Raw genomic sequence first — 24,796 nt, 5'->3', positions numbered from 1 at the left:
GTGAACTGACTTCTTAAGACTGAGTTCATAAGTGAACTGACCCCTTTAAAGATGACTCAACGTGAACTGACTCTTTAAAGATGACTCATAAAGTGAACTGACTCTTTAAAGAAGACTCAAAGTGAACTGACTCTTTAAAGATGAGTCATGAAGTGAACTGACTCTTTAAAGATGACTCATGAAGTGAACTGACTCTTTAAAGATGACTCAAAGTGAACTGACTCTTTAAAGATGACTCATAAAGTGAACTGACTCCTTTAAAGATGAGTCATTAAGTGAACTGACTCTTTAAAGATGAGTCATAAAGTGAACTGACTCCTTTAAAGATGAGTCATTAAATGAACTGACTCTTTAAAGATGAGTCATAAAGTGAACTGACCCCTTTAAAGATGAGTCATAAAGTGAACTGACTCTTTAAAGATGAGTCATAAAGTGAACTGACTCTTTAAAGATGAGTCATAAAGTGAACTGACTCTTTAAAGATGAGTCATGAAGTGAACTGACTCTTTAACATGTATAAAGTGAACTGACCCCTTTAAAGATGAGTCATAAAGTGAACTGACTCTTTAAAGATGAGTCATAAGTGAACTGACTCTTTAAAGATGAGTCATGAAGTGAACTGACTCTTTAAAGATGAGTCATAAAGTGAACTGACTCTTTAAAGATGAGTCATAAAGTGATCTGACTCTTTAAAGATGAGTCATAAAGTGAACTGACTCCTTTAAAGATGAGTCATAAAGTGAACTGACCCCTTTAAAGATGAGTCATTAAGTGAACTGACTCTTTAAAGATGAGTCATAAAGTGAACTGACTCTTTAAAGATGACTCATGAAGTGAACTGACCCCTTTAAAGATGATCTGTTTGAGCAGAGGGACGTTGATCATCCTCCCCTCTGCGTCCTGATGTCTGCTCCACTCCTCTGAAGAGACGGGGTCCCTCCTGGAGACCGGGGGCCGCACCCCAAGGTCCATCTGAGGGGTAAATAATATCAGTAATAATCATTTTGTGAGGGAATCATTTGCCCTGCATGTCCTCCTTCGCCCTCTGACGCAGCTGACCAACCCTGAGCAGCCACTATCTCCCTGAAGGAGGCGCTGCCCTAGCAAGTTGTTGTTGTTGCCAGTTTATGACCGGGCAGCTCTCGGTCAGAGATAGTTATTGTTGTGGGACACCTGGAACTAGTGCTGCGTACCGGTACGCCGAACCGGTACTGGACTTGTAAAAAGTTTCGGTTCAAGTCCGGTTAAAACCGGAACGTCGGGAACCGGTACTTGGACTCGCAAAAAAACTAGCACTTACGTATATTCTGGTGCCTGTGGTTATTTAAACATTCCCTGATAAACGTTATTCAGCCTCAATAAATGAGTGCAAAAAGTGTTTTTTTTACATTTGTACTTTGTAGAGAAATGTAGACACAAGTTGGAAGGGAGCGCAAAAAACCTGACGAGTTTGAATTTGAGTTGATTATGAGTTCATTTTCAATTGATAATTAGCTCACAATAAGTTCACTTTAGTTACTCACACAACTTGACACAAGCCATGGGTTCAGGTCCGGACTTATAAGTCCGGACCTGAACCTGAACCTCTGGACTTGAGTCCGGACCTGAACCTGAATGTGAGTCCAGGTACGCAGCACTACCTGGAACACATCCTTCTCGGGGTGTAGATGACCCCGAGCCATAAGCGACAAATAAAGTTGATTAAGTGTCCTCAGCTGTTTAGCTAACTAATGAAGAATGTTGATTACCCTTAACGAAACTAGTCAAAACCTCATACGAGAGGAAGGGTTCTTCAGAATTGATTTGGCATCTCTACCGGTGGTCAACTTGTGGCTCATTAGGGATGGGTATCGTTAGGATTTTATCGATACCGGTACTGCTTATCGGTATTTTTCTATACTCTTATCGATACTTGTCAATAATTTGGTGCTCAAAATGATAGACATGAATACAAGATGTGAAGATTAAACAGTCATTTTGTTGTAATTTTCTTGCAGAAATAACTGTATAACTTACATTAGCTTCTCAAAGCAGACACAAATAAATAAAATAACTTAAAGAGGCCTGGCTCGCCCGGTCATGCTTTTGGGGTTTCCCTCAGACAGAGGATGAAAAGAGTAAATCAGTTACATCTTCATCCAGACATTTCAAATGGACAACCTAGCTCGACAAGAGACCCTTCAAACATTGGCCTACAGTGACATCATGCAAAACTGTGATTGGGAATTGAAGGAATTGGTCAAAAGGCTAAGATGGCAAAAAGATAAAGGCGAGTGCGTATATTATTCTGGATTGTACTTTTAAATCATCACAAAATGAATGATGTGCTGAACTGAAACACGTCAAACTGTCTGAAGGTTTAAACGTAGAACAAAGTATTTGAGCTTAAAATATGTCAATTCCTAGAAAACGACCAACAATTGCTGAACCATTGAAACGTTGACCTTTAACAACATTTAAATGCAGTTTTCCAATTCACAATGACATCTGTGAGTTTAACTGGTTTATAAAGCATTCAATGAAAGGCCACATTATTATAGGTGTAGGAGCTCACATCAATACACTGTCAGTGTTAACAAACAAACAAGACAAGGCGATGTGCCTGCAAGACTGCACTCAGGTAAACAAAACATATTACCCGTGCGCAGCAGCTAACCTGCCTGCGAGCCTTCGCTCAGGTCACATTTACACATGGCGGCGCGGCTGAAGCCCGCTAGCACTATTAGCACTATCGCTAGCAGCCACATCGTTAGGCTGCCGAAGACGCTGCTCCGTTTTAGATTCAATGAGTGTCTCGTTTGCAAATGCTTCATGAAGTTGCTCGTGTTTCCCTCTTTACAAGCAACTCATTGAGTACATACATTGCACCTTGCACTATCGCCACTACATGTTTTGAAGTGCACCCAGACCTTCGATGGCTTCGCTCTGTCCGCCATGCCTGCGGGAGTCTCACAACAATAATAAGAGTGCTGTTGAGAGAGATGACGAGTGGCATTTACAGTGGCCAATCAGAGGGGTCTCAAACCGGATACATCGCACGGGATGAGGGTTCCCAACCAACCAGAATGGTTCAAAGTTAAACTAAGGAAGTAGACGTAACACACATACCGATAGCAGCGCCGTTTGTCCAGCGGCTTAACGGTATACCGATACCATCCAATCAGGTACCGGTATTGACTTAGTACCGGTTCTCGATACCCATCCCTATGGCTCATAAACCCTCAGTGTTTGCCATCAAAGCTCCAGCTCTCCTCGTGTCTCTCTGAGTCCTGTTTCCAATGCTTCAGAAGTTTCCCCCACAATAATTGTAGAGACACGGAGAGAGCAGGAACTCTGATGGAAACACTGAGGGTTTATTTGGAGAGATGTGATCTGTGTTTCTGGAGATCTCTCCCCCAGACCATATTCAGCTCTGATGCGGCTTTCACACCAGCGCTTTTCCCTTTCTAGCTCCGAGCTAGAGCTTTTCTGGTTCAGCTCCGGTTTCCCGTTTCTGCTCCCGCTCTGTTCACACCGCCCAGAGCCCGACTGGTGCTGCCGCTGCTGCGTCATGACGTCACCGTTTACATGGCTGATTTGCTCCCCAACGGCGTTACGGCGCTCACAACAACAACAACTGCGTCGGGTCGATGATCGTGTTGCTTTTAATCACACGAAGCCAGATTAAATTGAATAACGACTTCTCCAACCTTATACTTTGCTCCAGAGTGCCGTGGTTCATAGTTTATTAATGTGTTTCTGCAGCATTTACCGACCGCTGCAGTGTTGGCTGCTCTTCCACGGGAGTTTATTCTCCTCCGTTAGCTCCCGGTTAGCTCACACTGCAGCGGCCGCTCTAAAGTATTCACTGTCCGACTCACAAGCAGCTGATACATATCCCCAGTTCCCCTTAGCCTAAGTGAATGTGTGTCAGTCTGAATTGACGCTGTTTGGTATCACAACGCTGTTATGAAAGTTTCTCTGGTATAAAATGGGTGATGTTAGCATAGCAACCGAAGCTAAACTGACTACTTGCTATTGCTATCCTATTGTGGCATAAACCGTTTTCTACAGGTACATTTCACCGGCGTATTTTTATTATGATTCTACTTGTGATAGTCGGACACGACAACCTGTGCAGCCCATGTATTGATTCCATCCGATAGCTGCTATAATACAAAACAACACGTCTGCCTCTCTCCACAATGATCAATGACAGTGAACGGATGGTCAAAGTAAGGTACAAATAAACAGAATCACACGAAGCCTGGTTAGTGTTGCCTGACTTTATAAAGTGTGTTTATAAGCACTACTGCTTGAAGGCAGGCATGACAGTCGACCCATGTTCAGGGGAGGAGGGTTTAGTTTCCTGCACGCCTCGACGTAAGAGAGACGTAAGCGACGCCACCTCTTAGCTCCAAAGCTCTTGCCTCTAGACCGACAATTTTTTGGAGCTGGAAGTGAACCGGATTCCGGAGCTAAGAGCCGGCGCCGCTGCGGTGTGAAAGGGGCATGAGAGAAGAACATGCTGCAGAACAAGATGAAGCACTGTGACCTCTATCAGCTGAGGCAGCAGGAGGAGAGAGAGACAGAGCAGCTGCTCAGTGAGGACACACTGATACACTGGGGTGTGGGCCTATAGGAACAGATTTCAATAATAATTAAAATAATAATAAAGATTCCTACCTATTTCTTGTCATTGCAATAGCGTCTAAAAGATAATAACTTAGTAAATGAAATCTATGTAATGGAGAAAACAACTCGATTAGAAACCAAATGCATATCTTTGAGGAAAGGTGGGAAAAATGGGTCAAGTATAGAACAATATAATGAAGATAATTCATGTATACCTGAGTATTAATAATGTATACATTCTTCAATCAATCAATCAATGTTTATTTATAGCCCAATATCACAAATGTTACATTTGTCTCAGTGGACTTCAGTTTACAGAATATCAGTATGACAATACGGGACCCTATGTCCTCAGACCCTATGTCCTCAGACCCTCTGTCCTCAGACCCTCTGTCCTCAGACCCTCTGTCCATAGACTCTCTGTCCTCGGACCCTCTGTCCTCGGACCCTCTGTCCTCGGACCCTCTGTCCTCAGACCCTCTGTCCTCAGACCCTCTGTCCTTAGACCTCTGTCCTCAGACTCTCTGTCCTCAGACCCTCTGTCCTCAGACCCTCTGTCCTCAGACCCTCTGTCCTCAGACCCTCTGTCCATAGACTCTCTGTCCTCGGACCCTCTGTCCTCGGACCCTCTCAGACCCTCTGTCCTCAGACCCTCTGTCCTCAGACCCTCTGTCCATAGACTCTCTGTCCTCGGACCCTCTGTCCTCGGACCCTCTGTCCTCGGACCCTCTGTCCTCGGACCCTCTGTCCTCGGACCCTCTGTCCTCAGACCCTCTGTCCTCAGACTCTCTGTCCTCAGACCCTCTGTCCTCAGACCCTCTGTCCTCAGACCCTCTGTCCTGAGACCCTCTGACCTTAGATCCTCTGTCCTCAGACCCTCTGTCCTCAGACTCTCTGTCCTCAGACCCTCTGTCCTCAGACCCTCTGTCCTCAGACCCTCTGACCTTAGATCCTCTGACCTCAGACCCTCTGTCCTTAGACCCTCTGTCCTCAGACCCTCTGACCTTAGATCCTCTGTCCTCAGACCCTCTGACCTTAGATCCTCTGACCTCAGACCCTCTCTCCTTAGACCCTCTGTCCTCAGACCCTCTGTCCTCAGACCCTCTGTCCTCAGACCCTCTGACCTTAGATCCTCTGACCTCAGACCCTCTGTCCTTAGACCCTCTGTCCTCAGACCCTCTGACCTTAGATCCTCTGACCTCAGACCCTCTGTCCTTAGACCCTCTGTCCTCAGACCCTCTGACCTTAGATCCTCTGTCCTCAGACCCTCTGTCCTCAGACCCTTTGTCCTCAGACCCTCTGTCCTCAGACCCTCTGACCTTAGATCCTCTGTCCTCAGACCCTCTGTCCTCAGACCCTTTGTCCTCAGACCCTCTGTCCTCAGACCCTCTGTCCTTAGACCCTCTGTCCTTAGACCCTCACATCGTACAAGGAAACACTTCCAGAGAAAACCCACAGTTCTTGTATTTGTAATATTATTATTACTATTATTTCTTTTCGGATTTGTCATCTGTTATGAAGTTAAAATATGGCATGATTGAATACAGTTTTGTTTTATACGTTACACCAATATGCGTAAGGGTTGGTTGTTCTTTGTGCCTGGGAACTAATGTTTGTTCATGTGCTGGTACTGCGTGTTTTGTTGACGCACTGGGCAACTCAACGTGGGTTGATGTCTTTATTTGAAGCTCTGCTTCATCGTGACATAAAGTTATTCAGAAAGAGAACTTTAAAGATTCAAATAATCTCCTTTCACGACAAGCGCCCAACGAGGTATTTGTTTTGTGTTTTCATGTGGGCGTGATGTCCTATTTTCATTCATATGTGTGTAGCACACTATGCTAATATGTTTGGCTATGTATATGTACCCCCCCCACACAGACACAACAAATCCAGCACCAGTCACACTTTTGTAATATTATTGTGTTTTTTTTGTAAATTATTGAGTGTTCTTGCATTTTAATGTGTGAGTTTTTTATACCTCGGGACTGTGGGAAACAGTATTTCGATCTTTCTGTGTGTACAAACATATTTTGAGATTGAAAATTAAGTTGAATTTGACTTGATATGTGTTGTTCGTTGGTGTATTCTCACGGCGTAACGGACCAGCCGACCTGTGTCTGTTTCGTGAAGCTACAGTGATAATACTACTGTTACCCTGGTGATGACCTCGAAGCCGGGCTCCTCCTGCTGGTTGATCTCCAGCCCGGGGATCACCTCCCCCAGCAGGTCGGCCACCTCCTCCGGGGGGCGCTGGTGCTGCTCCTCGGTCCCCCGGAAAGCATCGAAGATGTAGTTGGTCACTTTAGAGAAGCCTCCCAGCGTGGTGACGTACGGATCGTTCCGGAACTTCTGCTGGAACAAACGGAGCTGTAAGCACCTGCATCATTTTGGATCCTGTTGGACTCTTGGCTTTTTATTTTAATTATCCAAAATACTGAATATTGTTGTTTATATTTTGTCATTTTATTTTTAATTGTTAATTCTCTTTTCAACTTTTTTAAGCATGGTATTATAGGGTCTGAACCAGTCTATGGTCTGAACACTGCGACGAAAGAATTTCCCAAATTGGGATCAATAAAGTATCTATCTCTCTATATATCTATAAACACCTGCAAACTGGTGTCTACAGGTGAACCAGTAACCTGTCGACATGCTGACTGGTGTCTACAGGTGAACCAGTAACCTGTCGACATGCTGACAGGTGTCTACAGGTGAACCAGTAACCTGTCGACATCCTGACTGGTGTCTACAGGTGAACCAGTAACCTGTGGACATGCTGACTGGTGTCTACAGGTGAACCAGTAACCTGTGGACATGCTGACAGGTGTCTACAGGTGAACCAGTAACCTGTGGACATGCTGACTGGTGTCTACAGGTGAACCAGTAACCTGTGGACATGCTGACTGGTGTCTACAGGTGAACCAGTAACCTGTCGACATCCTGACTGGTGTCTACAGGTGAACCAGTAACCTGTGGACATGCTGACAGGTGTCTACAGGTGAACCAGTAACCTGTCGACATCCTGACTGGTGTCTACAGGTGAACCAGTAACCTGTGGACATGCTGACTGGTGTCTACAGGTGAACCAGTAACCTGTGGACATGCTGACAGGTGTCTACAGGTGAACCAGTAACCTGTCGACATCCTGACTGGTGTCTACAGGTGAACCAGTAACCTGTCGACATCCTGACTGGTGTCTACAGGTGAACCAGTAACCTGTGGACATGCTGACTGGTGTCTACAGGTGAACCAGTAACCTGTGGACATGCTGACAGGTGTCTACAGGTGAACCAGTAACCTGTGGACATGCTGACTGGTGTCTACAGGTGAACCAGTAACCTGTGGACATGCTGACAGGTGTCTACAGGTGAACCAGTAACCTGTGGACATGCTGACAGGTGTCTACAGGTGAACCAGTAACCTGTGGACATGCTGACTGGTGTCTACAGGTGAACCAGTAACCTGTGGACACATGCTGACAGGTGTCTACAGGTGAACCAGTAACCTGTGGACACATGCTGACTGGTGTCTACAGGTGAACCAGTAACCTGTGGACATGCTGACTGGTGTCTACAGGTGAACCAGTAACCTGTGGACATGCTGACTGGTGTCTACAGGTGAACCAGTAACCTGTGGACACATGCTGACAGGTGTCTACAGGTGAACCAGTAACCTGTGGACATGCTGACTGGTGTCTACAGGTGAACCAGTAACCTGTGGACATGCTGACAGGTGTCTACAGGTGAACCAGTAACCTGTAGACATGCTGACAGGTGTCTACAGGTGAACCAGTAACCTGTGGACACATGCTGACAGGTGTCTACAGGTGAACCAGTAACCTGTGGACATGCTGACAGGTGTCTACAGGTGAACCAGTAACCTGTGGACATGCTGACAGGTGTCTACAGGTGAACCAGTAACCTGTGGACATGCTGACAGGTGTCTACAGGTGAACCAGTAACCTGTGGACATGCTGACTGGTGTCTACAGGTGAACCAGTAACCTGTGGACATGCTGACAGGTGTCTACAGGTGAACCAGTAACCTGTGGACACATGCTGACAGGTGTCTACAGGTGAACCAGTAACCTGTGGACACATGCCGACAGGTGTCTACAGGTGAACCAGTAACCTGTAGACATGCTGACTGGTGTCTACAGGTGAACCAGTAACCTGTGGACACATGCCGACAGGTGTCTACAGGTGAACCAGTAACCTGTGGACATGCTGACAGGTGTCTACAGGTGAACCAGTAACCTGTAGGACCATGCTGACAGGTGTCTACAGGTGAACCAGTAACCTGTGGACACATGCTGACGAGGTGTCTACAGGTGAACCAGTAACCTGTAGGACATGCTGACTGGTGTCTACAGGTGAACCAGTAACCTGTGGACATGCTGACAGGTGTCTACAGGTGGAACCAGTAACCTGTGGACATGCTGACATGGTGTCTACAGGTGAACCAGTAACCTGTAGGACATGCTGACTGGTGTCTACAGGTGAACCAGTAACCTGTGGACATGCTGACAGGTGTCTACAGGTGAACCAGTAACCTGTGGACATGCTGACAGGTGTCTACAGGTGAACCAGTAACCTGTAGACAATGCCTGACAGGTGTCTACAGGTGAACCAGTAACCTGTAGGACATGCTGACAGGTAGGTGGTCTACAGGTGAACCAGTAACCTGTGGACACATGCTGACAGGTGTCTACAGGTGAACCAGTAACCTGTGGACATGCTGACAGGTGTCTACAGGTGAACCAGTAACCTGTGGACAACATGCTGACATGTGTCTACAGGTGAACCAGTAACCTGTGGACATGCTGACAGTGTCTACAGGTGAACCAGTACCTGTGGACACTGCTGACAGGTGTCTACAGGTGAACCAGTACCTGTGACATGCTGACTGGTGTCTACAGGTGAACCAGTAACCTGTGGACATGCTGACAGCTGTCTACAGGTGAACCAGTAACCTGTCGACATTCTGACAGGTGTCTACAGGTGAACCAGTAACCTGTAGACACATGCTGACAGGTGTTTACAGGTGAAACCAGTAACCCTGTGGACATGCTGACAGGTGTCTACAGGTGAACCAGTAACCTGTGGACATGCTGACTGGTGTCTACAGGTGAACCAGTAACCTGTGGACATGCTGACTGGTGTCTACAGGTGAACCAGTAACCTGTGGACATGCTGACAGGTGTCTTCAGGTGAACCAGTAACCTGTGGACATGCTGACAGGTGTCTACAGGTGAACCAGTAACCCTGTGGGACATGCTGAACGGTTGTCTACAGGTGAACCAGTAACCTGTAGGACAATGCTGACAGGTGTCTACAGGTGAACCAGTAACCTGTGGACATGCTGACAGGGGTCTACAGTGAACCAGTAAACCTGTCGACATGCTGACGGTGTCTACAGGTGAACCAGTAACCTGTCGACATGCTGACTGGTGTCTACAGGTGAACCAGTAACCTGTAGACTGCTGACAGGTGTCTACAGGTGAACCAGTAACCTGTGGAACATGCTGACAGGTGTCTACAGGTGACCAGTAACCTGTAGACATGCTGACTAGGTGTCTACAGGTGAACCAGTAACCTGTGACATGCTGACAGGTGTCTTACAGGTGAACCAGTAACCTGTCGACATGCTGACAGGTGTCTACAGGTGAACCAGTAACCTGTGGACATGCTGACAGGTGTCTACAGGTGAACCAGTAACCTGTAGACATGCTGACAGGTGTCTACAGGTGAACCAGTAACCTGTAGACATGCTGACTGGTGTCTACAGGTGAACCAGTAACCTGTGGACATGCTGACAGGTGTCTACAGGTGAACCAGTAACCTGTAGACATGCTGACAGGTGTCTACAGGTGAACCAGTAACATGTCGACATGCTGACAGGTGTCTACAGGTGAACCAGTAACCTGTAGACATGCTGACAGGTGTCTACAGGTGAACCAGTAACCTGTGGACATGCTGACTGGTGTCTACAGGTGAACCAGTAACCTGTAGACATGCTGACTGGTGTCTACAGGTGAACCAGTAACCTGTGGACATGCTGACAGGTGTCTACAGGTGAACCAGTAACCTGTAGACATGCTGACAGGTGTCTACAGGTGAACCAGTAACATGTCGACATGCTGACAGGTGTCTACAGGTGAACCAGTAACCTGTAGACATGCTGACAGGTGTCTACAGGTGAACCAGTAACCTGTAGACATGCTGACAGGTGTCTACAGGTGAACCAGTAACCTGTGGACATGCTGACAGGTGTCTACAGGTGAATAATGATTTATTTTCTTACATTAACGAGACCAAAGTTGTTTTCGTCCAGCAGATTCTCGAAGGACTGAGACAGAGCTCTGTTAGGGGAGCTGACCATCAGACAGACCTCCTCTCCTGCAGCCCTACACACACACACACACACACACACACACACACACACACACACACACACACACACACACACACACACACACACACACACACACACACACACACACACACACACACACACACACACACACACACACACACACACACACACACACACACACACACACACACACACACACACACACACACACACACACACACACACACACACACACACACACACACACACACACACACACACACACACACACACACACACACACACACACACACACACACACACACACACACACACACACACACACACACACACACACACGCAAGAAAACAACTTAAAACAGGTTCCAGCATCTGAAATGTGGAGACGATCTGCATTAGTCAGGAAGAAGGACACACACACACACAAACACACACACTTTTAATTAAATTTGATCTCATGGTGTTTTTATTTGAGTGTGTGTCAGACAGTGAGTCATCTGTATCAGCCAATCAGGAGCCAGACGTCAGCAGCACGTCACCATAATATCCTGTTGCTGTGCTTCTCTTGCTGAGATAACAACTTTAATAACAGATATCTGACCAGAGGAGAGATAAACACACCACGTCCTCTTTGCACACGGTACTGAAATAATGTCCAAAATAACACTGAAATATAGTTACTACAGCCCCCCCCCCAGTGGACCAGGTGTGGAACTGTTGCTGTTTATTATTAATGTTGTTTTATAGTTGACTAAGATCTCTCTATTTAAATGCATATTGAGCATTAAAGAGTGAGACACATTCCAGCTGTTGTGTTAATTAGTGTCATGTCTATAAAACACTGAATGAGGAGGAGGCATAAGGACACTACAGATAATAAAGCACGGACTTAGGTTACAGTCGAATTGTCCAAAAAACAGTTCCTTATCCACTATTCCAGGGGTCCCCAAAGTGTGGGAAGGTGAGCCTCCCCTCAGAGAACATAATCACAGCCACGCCCCCCCTCCCAATTATTATTAGGACCCGACGGTGTCCTAGCGCGAAGTGCGAGGAACCTATTGTTATTGGTGGTATTATTATTATAGTGCTGGCGTTCCCTCTTTTTGAGGTCTTTAGGATGCTTCAAAAGTTGTATAATTTTGCACGAACGCCAGGACTGGTGAAAAATTCAATATTCTGGAGTCAATGGGTTAAATATTCCAACCTGCTCACTAGCGCCACCTATCAAAATTCCATTTCGGAATACATTTACAAAGTCGCACCGTAACTCCAAATGACCTGACATTTACACATATCCGGGTAGACCTGCTCTACAAGTAATCCTCTTGGAACCCTAAGCTCCGCCTACATTTTTTTAAATTGCAATTAGCATAATGTTCAAAACAGTTAAATATTCACTTAAATTTCAATTTTCAGTTTTTCAACACCAAACCTCGTATACAGCATCGGTGGAGGGTCAGACACATTACCGTCGGAGATGAGCATGTTAGGACGATAAGTATTGCCGCCGTCAATCAAAACGTACTCGCAAAAAGGCGGGGCTTAGAAAGAAATGCTCATAACTCATCAACAATGTATCCAAACATCACAGATTTTGGTAAATGGGTTCAGTCTTTCTTGGGGAATATGCACACCAAAGCATTTTTATTTTGGAATATAGGGGGCGCCAAAAACACCACCAATTTATAACTCAAGAGCGGATGGACACATTTTTTAAAAAATGTTTTACACATACTCTCGGGGCGACTACGAACTCAGATTTAAAGTGTCGCAACAAATTCAGAATGTGGGCGTGGCCTATACATATTTTTTAAATTGCGATAGCATAAAATGAGCTTCGGACGCAAAACTTGGGACAAACGTCAGAGCCCACGACCTTTTTGAGAATGTAAAAAAACAACGCCATTTTTCAAAAAAACTGCTTACTAGCGCCCCCTATTGTGTGGTAGTCACATATAGTTTCTCAGAACTTCACGAATTTTGGCACAGACATTCCTCATGGAATTGCGGACATATTTGTAAATAGATTCCATTAGCCCCGCCCCTCAAGAAGTCGGCCATTTTGAAAAATGTGAGTTTTTCATGCATTTTAAGCACATTAAAACGTGGCCCGTGACGTGGCCCGTGACGTGGCCCGTGACGTGTCTGACCACACGGTTGAGATGGCACACGGTTGAGATGGCACAATCAATCCTGAAGACCTCTCCTGTAGCTCGAGGTTTTAACTAGTTCAGAGCGTAATAATCAACATTCTTCAATAGATAGACTAAACAGCTGAGGACACTGAATCACAGTTGTTGTCGCTTATGGCTCGGGGTCATCTACACCCCGAGAAGGATGTGTTCCAGGTGTCCCACAACAATAACTATCTCTGACCGAGAGCTGCCCGATCACAAACTGGTAGCAACAACAACTTGCTAGGGCAGCGCCTCCTTAAGGGAGATAGCGGCTGCTCGAGGTTGGTCAGCTGCGTCAGAGGGCGAAGGGGGACATGCAGGGCAAATGATTCCCTGACACTGACTACATGGGTGTTCAATAAGAAGGAGGGACTACTGTAAACTCATCTAGAGACTCTGTGCTCTGATGCGGTTGCTTTATGCTTTATGAACGTGGACAACAGAGAAACATATTCTTCAGGACCAAAGCTGGAATTGAAATAAAAAAGTGAAGAGAAACTTATTGTTGAAACATCTTGTTAACAAACCCCACAGCTCAGTAAAGACAGAGACTTTATTTGATCATTTCAGTAAAAACTAACGTTCATATTTCTCTCTTTGATTATAATACTGATGAACGTTCAAAACAAAGCACTTTGGCAACTTACCACATACGTTTTAAAAAGCTTAATAAGCACCGTAACTTTCATGATATAATTTCTCCGTCATAATCGGTTGTTTCCGTGAACGGCCGACTGTTGAGTGACGGCAAATGCTGCGGCTGCAATGCATTGTGGGGCAGCATTTTCTCCTCTCCTTTCGTAGTGTTTCCTAAGCTAAAGGAGGTTATAAAGGAAGGTCCAGTGTTTCCTAAAGGAGGTGATAAAGGAAGGTCCAGTGTTTCCTAAAGGAGGTGATAAAGGAAGTTTCAAACCTCCTTTCCTATCATCTACATCAGGGGGGTCAAACTCAATTTCCTCGGGCGCCACGTCAGCATTATGTTTGCACTCAAAGGGCCGGTTGTAACTTTAAGACTATATAAATATATAAAATACTGTATTATATATCACTGCATTGGATTCTTATCTGATAGGGTAATAACTTCACAACTATCTGCGTCTGAAAGCAGAAGTCTGGGGCAAATAATTGCAAGACTCGTCAGTGTCACAAAATTAGATGCATTGTGGGACATGTAGTTTATAATAATACAATTATAATAATCCTCCATATCGTTCAGCTACGTACGGCAACCCAAGAGGGACATTTGACACAGCGGCGTTTTGCAAAGCAGAAACCGCGACCACATTAATCTGAACGAGAGAGAGTTAAAGTTATTGTTTTAACAACGTGATTTCCCGATTATTTGATAATGAGAAATCCATTTAGTGGGTTCAGTACTTTGTTAGAATAAGAGAGACATGGATTTAGCTTCTGATTGACAGCCTTCACACTGGAGGAATAAGAAACTGTACGTATGCAATCATTTATGGCATTAATCATTCATATCTAGTTATTTTCTTTTGAGATTCCTGGAAAAAAAGTGGATTCAAGAACAAAACTCTGTTATTAGATCAGTTTGTTTCTCATATGAGAATTAATGCTCAATCTGAAAGGTCTTTCCAGCTTTAGGGCCAGATAACAGAGACTATTAGTTCTGACTTTATACTGACCAACACACTTTTTAAGGATATAGTTTGTAAGATTATGGCAGACCAACTCGCGCTTGCAGTGTGAATCAGGCAGACATGCAAATCGGGTCGTCGCAGGGCGGTTCCAGACCAATGCACTGGGGGGGCAGTTATTTCATGAGAGGGCAGAATAAAAGCGGGTTGAAAAGACAAAGACAGTATAAAGTAATTGTGTAAAATAAACAGTAATTGGTATTTGTTTTTGTAAAGGTATTTGTTTTAGTAACTTTAAGTGACAATTTAATTAAAAAGCATATTTGCTTATATAAGGTAATGAACAGTTTAACCTCCACTGTACATCCGGGTCTCTGATTTCATTTAGTTCCAATAAATCGTAATATTGTAAAAAGAAATTGGAGGGGGGGCCCTGGTCAGTGTTTGGCCCCCCTAGAACCGCCCCTGGGTAGTCAAACAAATGAATTGATCCAATGACAGGTGTTCACTCACTGGCTGATCACAGCAAACCTCCTCAGGCTATCCAGGAAGTCTCTGCTGCCGCCCTGGTGGAAGTGGAGCGCTGGAGGAGATCTGCACGACTCGCTCAGCTGCAGCAGCAGGAAGCTCCAGCCCTGCTCCTTCACTCTGATGCAGCGCAGGTCACTGAGAGAGAAGCTGAACGCCCATCTGCTCCTCTCAGAGCTGTGGTTCAGAGAGCCTGGGAGACAAGGAGCAGGGTTCAAAGATCCTGGGAGACAAGGAGCAGGGTTCAGAGAGCCTGGGAGACAAAGAGAAGGGTTTAGAGAGCCTGAGAGACAAAGAGAAGGGTTTAGAGAGCCTGGGAGACAAGGAGCAGGGTTTAGCGGACATCTGAGGGCCTGATGTAAAATATAGGACATTTAAATCATGTGTTAAATATAAACTACATGAATGAATCCTAACAATAATATGTAATCAGTATCAACAGAGTGGCAGAGTTAACAGCTGATCTGTGTTTAAAGAAGGCAGTGAAAGAGTCCGTCAGCTGACAGACACTCTTTCAGTTCCTCCTGAACAGGGTTAGCTTTACTGTCAACACAACGTCTGTATTCTTGAGTAATCACAGGAGAAGGCACGAGGAGACTTGTTGTTGTTCCTGAGGGCTAACTGTTAGCTGTGTGTCTGTGCAGGTGGCAGGGTGTTAGCAGCAGATGCTAACTGTTAGCTGTGTGTCTGTGCAGGTGGCAGGGTGTTAGCAGCAGATGCTAACTGTTAGCTGTGTGTCTGTGCAGGTGGCAGGGTGTTAGCAGCAGATGCTAACTGTTAGCTGTGTGTCTGTGCAGGTGGCAGGGTATTAGCAGCAGATGCTAACTGTTAGCTGTGTGTCTGTGCAGGTGGCAGGGTGTTAGCAGCAGATGCTAACTGTTAGCTGTGTGTCTGTGCAGGTGGCAGGGTGTTAGCAGCAGATGCTAACTGTTAGCTGTGTGTCTGTGCAGGTGGCAGGGTGTTAGCAGCAGATGCTAACTGTTAGCTGTGTGTCTGTGCAGGTGGCAGGGTGTTAGCAGCAGATGCTAACTGTTAGCTATGTGTCTGCAGGTGGCAGGGTGTTAGCAGCAGATGCTAACTGTTAGCTGTGTGTCTGTGCAGGTGGCAGGGTGTTAACAGCAGATGCTAACTGTTAGCTGTGTGTCTGTGCAGGTGGCAGGGTGTTAGCAGCAGATGCTAACTGTTAGCTATGTGTCTGTGCAGGTGGCAGGGTGTTAGCAGCAGATGCTAACTGTTAGCTGTGTGTCTCACCCTCTCCGTTAGTGACGCTTCTCCTCTTGAAGGACACGGCGTTGATCATGTCCCACTCGGTCTCGTAGCTCTGCTGTGTCTCTAACAGCTTCTCCCCTGAACACTGGTCCCACTCCATCACTGAACTGGAGTCCTGCGGAAACACCTTCCGTCAGATCAACTCTCAGTCGTACATGTCAAACTGCTTCGTACATGTCAAACTGCTTCGTACATGTCAAACTGCTTCGTACATGTCAAACTGTCCACGCTGTTACATGGTGAATGAAATCAATATTTCACGTCTTTGTTTCCGGTCACACTGTCGCTGTCTTTAAAGGCTGGCCTAGCTCTGACAGAATGGCACAAAGAGAAGAGACAAACCTTCCCAGCACACAGCATGTTGGAGGGGTCCGAGTCCTCCAGAGGGCGGTACTCCACCAGCACGTCAGCATCCTGACACACACACACACACACACACACACACACACACACACACACACACACACACACACACACACACACACACACACACACACACACACACACACACACACACACACACACACACACACACACACACACACACACACACACACACACACACACACACACACACACACACACACACACACACACACACACACACACACACACACACACACACACACACACACACACACACACACACACACACACACACACAGACAGAGATTAATAACACTATAGGATGAAAGGAAGCTACAGGTGGAGGAATGTGAGGATTTGGTGAGGGATAACATCTGGAGCAAACTCCCAGCTGCGGGTCCTTCTGAATCCAGGCTGAAGGCTTTCTTCTCACACTGCACTGTTATTCATGTGTTACTATCGTTGCCTTCTTCGTGTTTATAATGTGTTTCACTATTTCTTCATGTTCTGCCTTTCATTTCTGTAAAGCACTTTGAACTGCCGTCTGTTGAAAAGTGCTGTGTAGATAAACATGCCTTGCTGTGATGAGCTGACAGAACATAGAGCTCACAGTGAGTCAACATGTGACAGAGGCCTCTGCCATACATGCAAATAAATAGGACTGTCCATTTTTAGAACAATCATTTATTTTGTTTATAAAGTGCTTTCAGAATATTAATGACAAACCAGATCTATTTTTTAGAGCTGCAGGAATGAGTCCTAAACCCTGCCATGAGTCAGCATTTCCTCACTTCCTGTCCCCTGGCCTGGAGGTCAATGGTTTCTGAATGTGTTTTTGGTTGCTATTCTGTTCTTTTATAGCCCAACATTAGCCACCTTTAGCTTAGCGGTGGTGACGTGAAGTCATGTGACCGTGCTGTAGTTCCTTTATAGCCCAACATTAGCCACCTTTAGCTTAGCGGTGGTGACGTGAAGTCATGTGACCGTGCTGTAGTTCCTTTATAGCCCAACATTAGCCTCCTTTAGCTTAGCGGTGGTGACGTGAAGTCCTGTGACCGTGCTGTAGTTCCTTTATAGCCCAACATTAGCCTCCTTTAGCTTAGCGGTGGTGACGTGAAGTCATGTGACTGTGTTGTAGTTCCTTTATAGCCCAACATTAGCCTCCTTTAGCTTAGCGGTGGTGACGTGAAGTCATGTGACCTGTGCTGTAGTTCCTTTATAGCCCAACATTAGCCTCCTTTAGCTTAGCGGTGGTGACGTGAAGTCATGTGACCGTGCTGTAGTTCCTTTATAGCCCAACATTAGCCTCCTTTAGCTTAGCGGTGGTGACGTGAAGTCCTGTGACCGTGCTGTAGTTCCTTTATAGCCCAACATTAGCCTCCTTTAGCTTAGCGGTGGTGACGTGAAGTCCTGTGACCGTGCTGTAGTTCCTTTATAGCCCAACATTAGCCTCCTTTAGCTTAGCGGTGGTGACGTGAAGTCCTGTGACCGTGCTGTAGTTCCTTTATAGCCCAACATTAGCCTCCTTTAGCTTAGCGGTGGTGACGTGAAGTCATGTGACCGTGCTGTAGTTCCTTTATAGCCCAACATTAGCCTCCTTTAGCTTAGCGGTGGTGACGTGAAGTCATGTGACCGTGCTGTAGTTCCTTTATAGCCCAACATTAGCCTCCTTTAGCTTAGCGGTGGTGACGTGAAGTCCTGTGACCGTGCTGTAGTTCCTTTATAGCCAAACATTAGCCTACTTTAGCTTAGCGGTGGTGACGTGAAGTCATGTGACCGTGCTGTAGTTCCTTTATAGCCCAACATTAGCCTCCTTTAGCTTAGCGGTGGTGACGTGAAGTCCTGTGACCGTGCTGTAGTTCCTTTATAGCCCAACATTAGCCTCCTTTAGCTTAGCGGTGGTGACGTGAAGTCATGTGACTGTGCTGTAGTTCCTTTATAGCCCAACATTAGCCTCCTTTAGCTTAGCGGTGGTGATGTGAAGTCATGTGACCGTGCTGTAGTTCCTTTATAGCCCAACATTAGCCTCCTTTAGCTTAGCGGTGGTGACGTGAAGTCATTTGACCGTGCTGTAGTTCCTTTATAGCCCAACATTAGCCTCCTTTAGCTTAGCGGTGGTGACGTGAAGTCCTGTGACCGTGCTGTAGTTCCTTTATAGCCCAACATTAGCCTCCTTTAGCTTAGCGGTGGTGACGTGAAGTCATGTGACCGTGCTGTAGTTCCTTTATAGCCCAACATTAGCCTCCTTTAGCTTATCGGTGCTGACGTGAAGTCCTGTGACCGTGCTGTAGTTCCTTTATAGCCCAACATTAGCCTCCTTTAGCTTAGCGGTGGTGACGTGAAGTCATGTGACTGTGCTGTAGTTCCTTTATAGCCCAACATTAGCCTCCTTTAGCTTAGCGGTGGTGACGTGAAGTCGTGTGACCGTGCTGTAGTTCCTTTATAGCCCAACATTAGCCTCCTTTAGCTTAGCGGTGGTGACGTGAAGTCCTGTGACCGTGCTGTAGTTCCTTTATAGCCCAACATTAGCTCTTTACTGGTTAAATATCCTAAAGTGGAGCATAACTTTTTGTACGTCTTTCAGAATGAGTAATACGTGCAGTGTAGGGCAGCAGTCAGCCAACAGGAGTCTGTAAAAGTGAGTATGTAGGACGGTGTTTGAAAGATTTAACAACATGTAGTTTATGTTTTACCTTGTCAACAATCCTCAGGCAGCCGGAGATGAGTGAATCCTGCTCGCTGCCGCCCTCCTCGCTGCTCGGGTGGATGAACACTCCTTCAAGTTCAAATAACACCTGAGGGACGGACTTTATATTAACGTAACTTCAAACATGTTCCCTTTGCCCATGATGGGAAGAGGAAGAAAGAAGAAAGTCTTATTTTACCTGCCCCTAATTCAGAAACACAAGTAAAAGTCTGTCTGTCAGTCGCAGCTGCGTACAAATACTAACAGTGACATGAAACACAGCAACCATCTTCTTCAGGCTTCTTCTTGTACTTGAGTAAAAGTATTAGTATTCAGATATTGTACTAGAGTAAAAGTAGAAGTACTCAGATCTTGTAGTAAAAGTAGAAGTATTCAGATCTTGTACTTGAGTAAAAGTAGAAGTACTCAGGTCTTGTACTTGAGTAAAAGTAGAAGTACTCAGATATTGTACTTGTAGTAAAAGTAGAAGTACTCAGATCTTGTACTTGAGTAAAAGTAGAAGTACTCAGATATTGTACTTGTAGTAAAAGTAGAAGTACTCAGGTCTTGTACTTGAATAAAAGCAGAAGTACTCAGATCTTGTTCTTGAGTAAAAGTAGAAGTACTCAGGTCTTGTTCTTGAGTAAAAGTAGAAGTACTCAGGTCTTGTACTTGAATAAAAGTAGAAGTATTCAGATATTGTACTTGAGTAAAAGTAGAAGTACTCAGATCTTGTTCTTGAGTAAAAGTAGAAGTATTCAGATATTGTACTTGAGTAAAAGTAGAAGTACTCAGATCTTGTACTTGAGTAAAAGTAGAAGTACTCAGATCTTGTACTTGAGAAAAAGTAGAAGTATTCAGATCTTGTACTTGAGTGAAAGTAGAAGTACTCAGATCTTGTACTTGAGTAAAAGTAGAAGTACTCAGATCTTGTACTTGAGTAAAAGTAGAAGTACTCAGATCTTGTACTTCAGTATAAGTAGAAGTATTCAGATCTTGTACTTGAGTGAAAGTAGAAGTACTCAGATCTTGTACTTGAGTAAAAGTAGAAGTACCAGAGTGTAGGAATACTCTGTTACAGTAAAAGTCCTAAAAGTACACCATTTACCTCTGAACTGTAGTGGAGTACACAGTAGCATAACATGTAAATACTTAAGTAAAGTACAAGTACCTCTGAATGTACTTACTCCCCGTTGACACAGTAATAAGTAATAAACAGTGTTTGTGTATTTCCCTGTAATTCCCCTGTCTGATGTCTGGTATGTAAACAGTTAGCACAGATGCTAAGCTAGCTTCTGGTCCTCTGCTCGGTGTAGCAGTGTCTCAGCTCAGTTGAACTCCTGTAATACACACACACACTGTTATTAGATGAGGACTAAACAGGGTTTTACCTTCAGGACAGAGTCCGCCGCCATGTCTTCTTCCCTCTCTCGTGATGACGTCCCCAGCTCACGTGCCTGTCAGCTTCCAAAACAAAACTGACAACTCAGCTTCCGGTGGCGCATGCGAAGTATGTTTTATCAGTTCATTATTTATTTATTTCGTTTTTAAAATAAGAAATAAAATATAACTACGCTAGTGGTTATAAATGCTGGGATTGACGTTTTTATCAATATACATTTGGAAGATTGGCTTTAATGTTTATTTGGTTATTTTCTAGCTTTTAAAAGTTGTTCCTTTTCTTATACATATGAAAGATGGAGCACTGGATTGATAAATATAAATAGTATATTTATTACAAAAAAAGGTTAAAAGAAACTAGATAAATAACAACAAATAAGTTGCTTCTCCTTATATGGGCAGTTTCCTGTCTCTCAACTCTCGTTATGCCACGTGAGATTTGGAAGAGCTAGCTAATTTAAGCTAACAGAGCTCGATCGGACCGATCGCCGTGTGTCCGTTGAAGCACGCGCTGTTTACCGGTTTCAGCCCCACGAGGTAACGGGGCTCGTGCGGACATTAGAGAGAGAGAGTAGCGGGTGATTAGAGAGACATGGACCCGAGGACGGAAGAGCTGGAGGACGGAGAGATCTGCGACGATGAGCCCGAAGAGAGTGATCTTCCACGGGGGGGGGAGGGGAACAGGCCGGAAGATCTTCCACCTAGACCGGGAGATCCTCCACTGAGACCCCCTCACCATCCGGGTCCCCAACCGGGCCCCCAGACCCACAACATGCCGCCAGACCTCCGCCCCCCGTACCACCGCGGACTCCCGTTCCCGCCGATCCACCGGCAGCCCGACCGGCCCGCCAGTCCTCCTCCTCCGGCCCCCGGTCCTCCGCCGAGCCCGAGTTCCAGCTTCTGGGAGCGGAGTCACGGGGCGCTGGGCCGCTTCAGGCACCGGGCTGTGCCGAACCGAGGGGGCCGGAACCGAGGTGGCCGGGGCGGGAGAGGGGGACGGGGGCGGTTCGGTACCGGAGATAGTCGGTTAGGTCCTGGAGAGGGACCTGTCGGTCGGTTCGGTCCTGGAGATAGTCGGTTCGGACCTGGAGAGGGTCGGTTAGGTCCTGGAGAGGGTCCTGTGGGTCGGTTCGGTCCTGGAGAGGGTCCAGGCGGTCGTTTCGGTCCCGGAGATAGTCGGTTAGGTTCCGGAGACGGTCCTGTGGGTCGGTTCGGTCCTGGAGAGGGTCCTGTCGCTCGCTTCGGTATCGGAGAGGGTCCCCTGTCTAGGTTTGGTCCAGGAGATAGTCAGTTCGGTCCTGGAGAGGGTCCTGTCGGTCGGTTCGGACCTGGAGATAGTCGATTAGGTCCCGGAGAGAGTCCCATCAGTCGCTTTGGATCAGGAGACGGTCCTGTGGGTCGCTTCGGTACCGGAGAGGGTCCTGTCGGTCGGTTCGGTACCGGAGAGGGTCCTGTCGGTCGGTTCGGTCCGGGAGAGAGTCCCATCGGTCGGTTTGGATCAGGAGACGGTCCAGTCGGCCGATTAGGTCCCGGAGAGGGTCCAGGCGGTCGGTTCGGACCTGGAGAGGGTCCAGGCGGTCGTTTCGGTCCAGGAACTAGTACCCCGGCGCGGTTTGGTCCAGGAGATGTTCCTCTGGGTCGGTTCGGTACCGGAGAGGGTCCGCCCGCTCGGTTCGGACCTGGAGATAGTTGGTTCGGTCCAGGAGAGGGTCCTGTTGGTCGGTTCGCTATCGGAGATGGTCAAGGTAACAAGAAGGACTCCCCCTCCAGAAAACGTATCCTCTCAGAAATGAATTTAACGCACAGATCCAGTCTGACCCGGAGACCTGGTTCTGCTCCTGGGTGTGAGAGGGTTATAGCAGCAGGTATTATATTATAGATCATCCCTTGCTCTGCTCCTCTGTAGTTCAGGAACCACTTGTTTCTGTGTTTATAAAACCCTATTTACTTTGTGAACCCATGTCATGATCTGTATTATTGTTCCTAGGAGCTTGAGTGTAACCGTGTGATAATAGTTTCTTTAACGAGGGTCCCAGAGAAGCCGCTGAGGGGCAGGAGGCCGGCTCACGGACCCTCTAAAGCAGAGAGGGCCGGGGACGAGTCCTTCGAGGACCTGCTGTCCAAATACAGGCAGATCCAGATGGAGCTGGAGAGCATCCGCAAGCAGGAGACTATGGCCCTGCAGCCCCCCGTCAAAGACCAGGACCCCCAGTGTGCCACCAGACTCCCAGAGACCGGACCAGAACCAGGACCAGAACCAGCAGAGGAGCCCTCAGAGCTGGAGAAGGCAGAGAAGAAGGTGTTCCAGGCGTTCAACATCAAACCTCTCCGTCAGAAACTCCCTCCGCCCGCCAAGCTGGAGACGCTGAGGCTGGGAGACACGCCGGGTGAGAGGAGTGTGTGTGTGTGTTCAGGTGTGTGTGTGTGTGTGTGTGTGTGTTCAGGTGTGTGTGTGTTCAGGTGTGTGTGTGTGTGTGTTCAGGTGTGTGTGTGTGTGTGTTCAGGTGTGTGTGTGCTCAGGTGTGTGTGTGTGTTCAGGTGTGTGTGTGTGTGTTCAGGTGTGTGTGTGTTCAGGTGTGTGTGTGTTCAGGTGTGTGTGTGTTCAGGTGTGTGTGTGTGTGTGTGTGTGTGTGTGTGTGTGTGTGTGTGATGAGTGGAACGTACACACCAGGGAGAAGTTGTGTTTAAAAGATAAAAATAACACATTTATAAGGAATTTTAAAAAAGTCTTAATTTTAAGATATTTCTAAAATAATAAAAATAGAAAACGCAGAATTGTTTGGTTCTAAGTGAGTCCCATTTGAACCTGTTCCTTCCCCTCCCGTGTGTTTCAGCAGGAGGTGAAGAAGAAGAAGACAAAGCAGCAGGAGGTGAAGAAGAAGAAGACGAAGAGGAGGAGGAGGAGAAGGAGAAGAAGTGTGTGTGCTGCAGCAGCGAGGAAACCAACGAGGAGGAGAGAAACAACTGTGTGTGCTGCAGGGAGTCCTCGGCCTCCAGCGAGGAGGAGGCGCAGGATCAGGTGAGGAACCTTTAGGTGCTCGCCCCACGAGGGCGCATACGGCCGGTTGCGTTACTGTTTAGTGTCACATAGACCGTTCGGCCGCACGAGGATGACTGCGGAAACGATAACGGGTCCCAAGGTGGATAGACCGGCATACGCAACGCTCTGGGGGGTCCAACGGCTCCGTGTGTGCGCCCTATACGATCATGTTCTGATAATGATGAGCCCCGCCTCTCCCCACCTCTGCTGCTCACCCCGCGTCAAAGTAAACACTGAATTCAGATTATTTCTCTTTCTCTCGATATGGACCTAAACGCGAGTGAAGTCTAATCTGACAGGACGGAGACGCAGCTCTGCTCACCTGCAGCTGTGCTCACCTGCAGCTGTGCTCACCTGCAGCTCTGCTGACCTGCAGCTCTGCTCACCTGCAGCTGTGCTCACCTGCAGCTGTGCTCACCTGCAGCTGTGCTCACCTGCAGCTCTGCTCACCTGCAGCTCTGCTCACCTGCAGCTGTGCTCACCTGCAGCTCTGCTCACCTGCAGCTGTGCTCACCTGCAGCTGTGCTCACCTGCAGCTCTGCTCACCTGCAGCTCTGCTCACCTGCAGCTGTGCTCACCTGCAGCTCTGCTCACCTGCAGCTGTGCTCACCTGCAGCTGTGCTCACCTGCAGCTCTGCTCACCTGCATCTGCTCACCTGCAGCTGTGCTCACCTGCAGCTCTGCTCACCCTCGCTCTGCTCTGCAGCTCTGCTCACCTCAGCTCTGCTCACCTGCAGC

At 46.8% G+C, this 24,796-nt stretch overlaps 2 protein-coding genes across 10 annotated transcripts; one reads left to right on the top strand and one right to left on the bottom strand.

Moving 5' to 3' along the window:
* Positions 1-843: 843 nt before the first annotated feature.
* LOC117533518 (TBC1 domain family member 15-like) lies at positions 844-21,674 on the bottom strand (the record flags this gene model as incomplete). 8 transcript variants are annotated; one of them, XM_034197293.1, is given in 9 exon segments in its annotated part: positions 844-972; positions 6,772-6,969; positions 10,920-11,022; positions 15,282-15,549; positions 16,548-16,680; positions 16,908-16,979; positions 19,625-19,726; positions 21,009-21,074; positions 21,538-21,674. In XM_034197293.1, coding segments are annotated over 8 exon segments (1,029 nt in total), but the record flags the coding sequence as incomplete, so codon positions are not given.
* On the top strand, positions 21,584-24,194 carry LOC117533519 (basic proline-rich protein). 2 transcript variants are annotated; one of them, XM_034197302.1, is made up of 3 exons: positions 21,584-22,793; positions 23,055-23,405; positions 23,856-24,194. In XM_034197302.1, the coding sequence occupies exons 1-3, from the start codon at positions 21,611-21,613 to the stop codon at positions 24,050-24,052; spliced, it is 1,731 nt and encodes a 576-aa protein (XP_034053193.1). In that variant the 5' UTR covers positions 21,584-21,610; the 3' UTR covers positions 24,053-24,194. The 2 variants fall into 2 exon arrangements, with proteins under 2 accessions (XP_034053193.1, XP_034053192.1); XM_034197301.1 differs by having other exon boundaries at positions 23,853-24,187.
* Positions 24,195-24,796: the final 602 nt, after the last annotated feature.

The sequence above is a fragment of the Gymnodraco acuticeps genome, unplaced genomic scaffold (genome assembly GCF_902827175.1).
Source record: "Gymnodraco acuticeps unplaced genomic scaffold, fGymAcu1.1, whole genome shotgun sequence".
NCBI classification, from domain to species: domain Eukaryota; kingdom Metazoa; phylum Chordata; class Actinopteri; order Perciformes; family Bathydraconidae; genus Gymnodraco; species Gymnodraco acuticeps.
The sequence above is the reverse complement of the archived record's forward strand: the minus strand, read 5'-3'. Positions and strand labels throughout refer to the sequence as shown.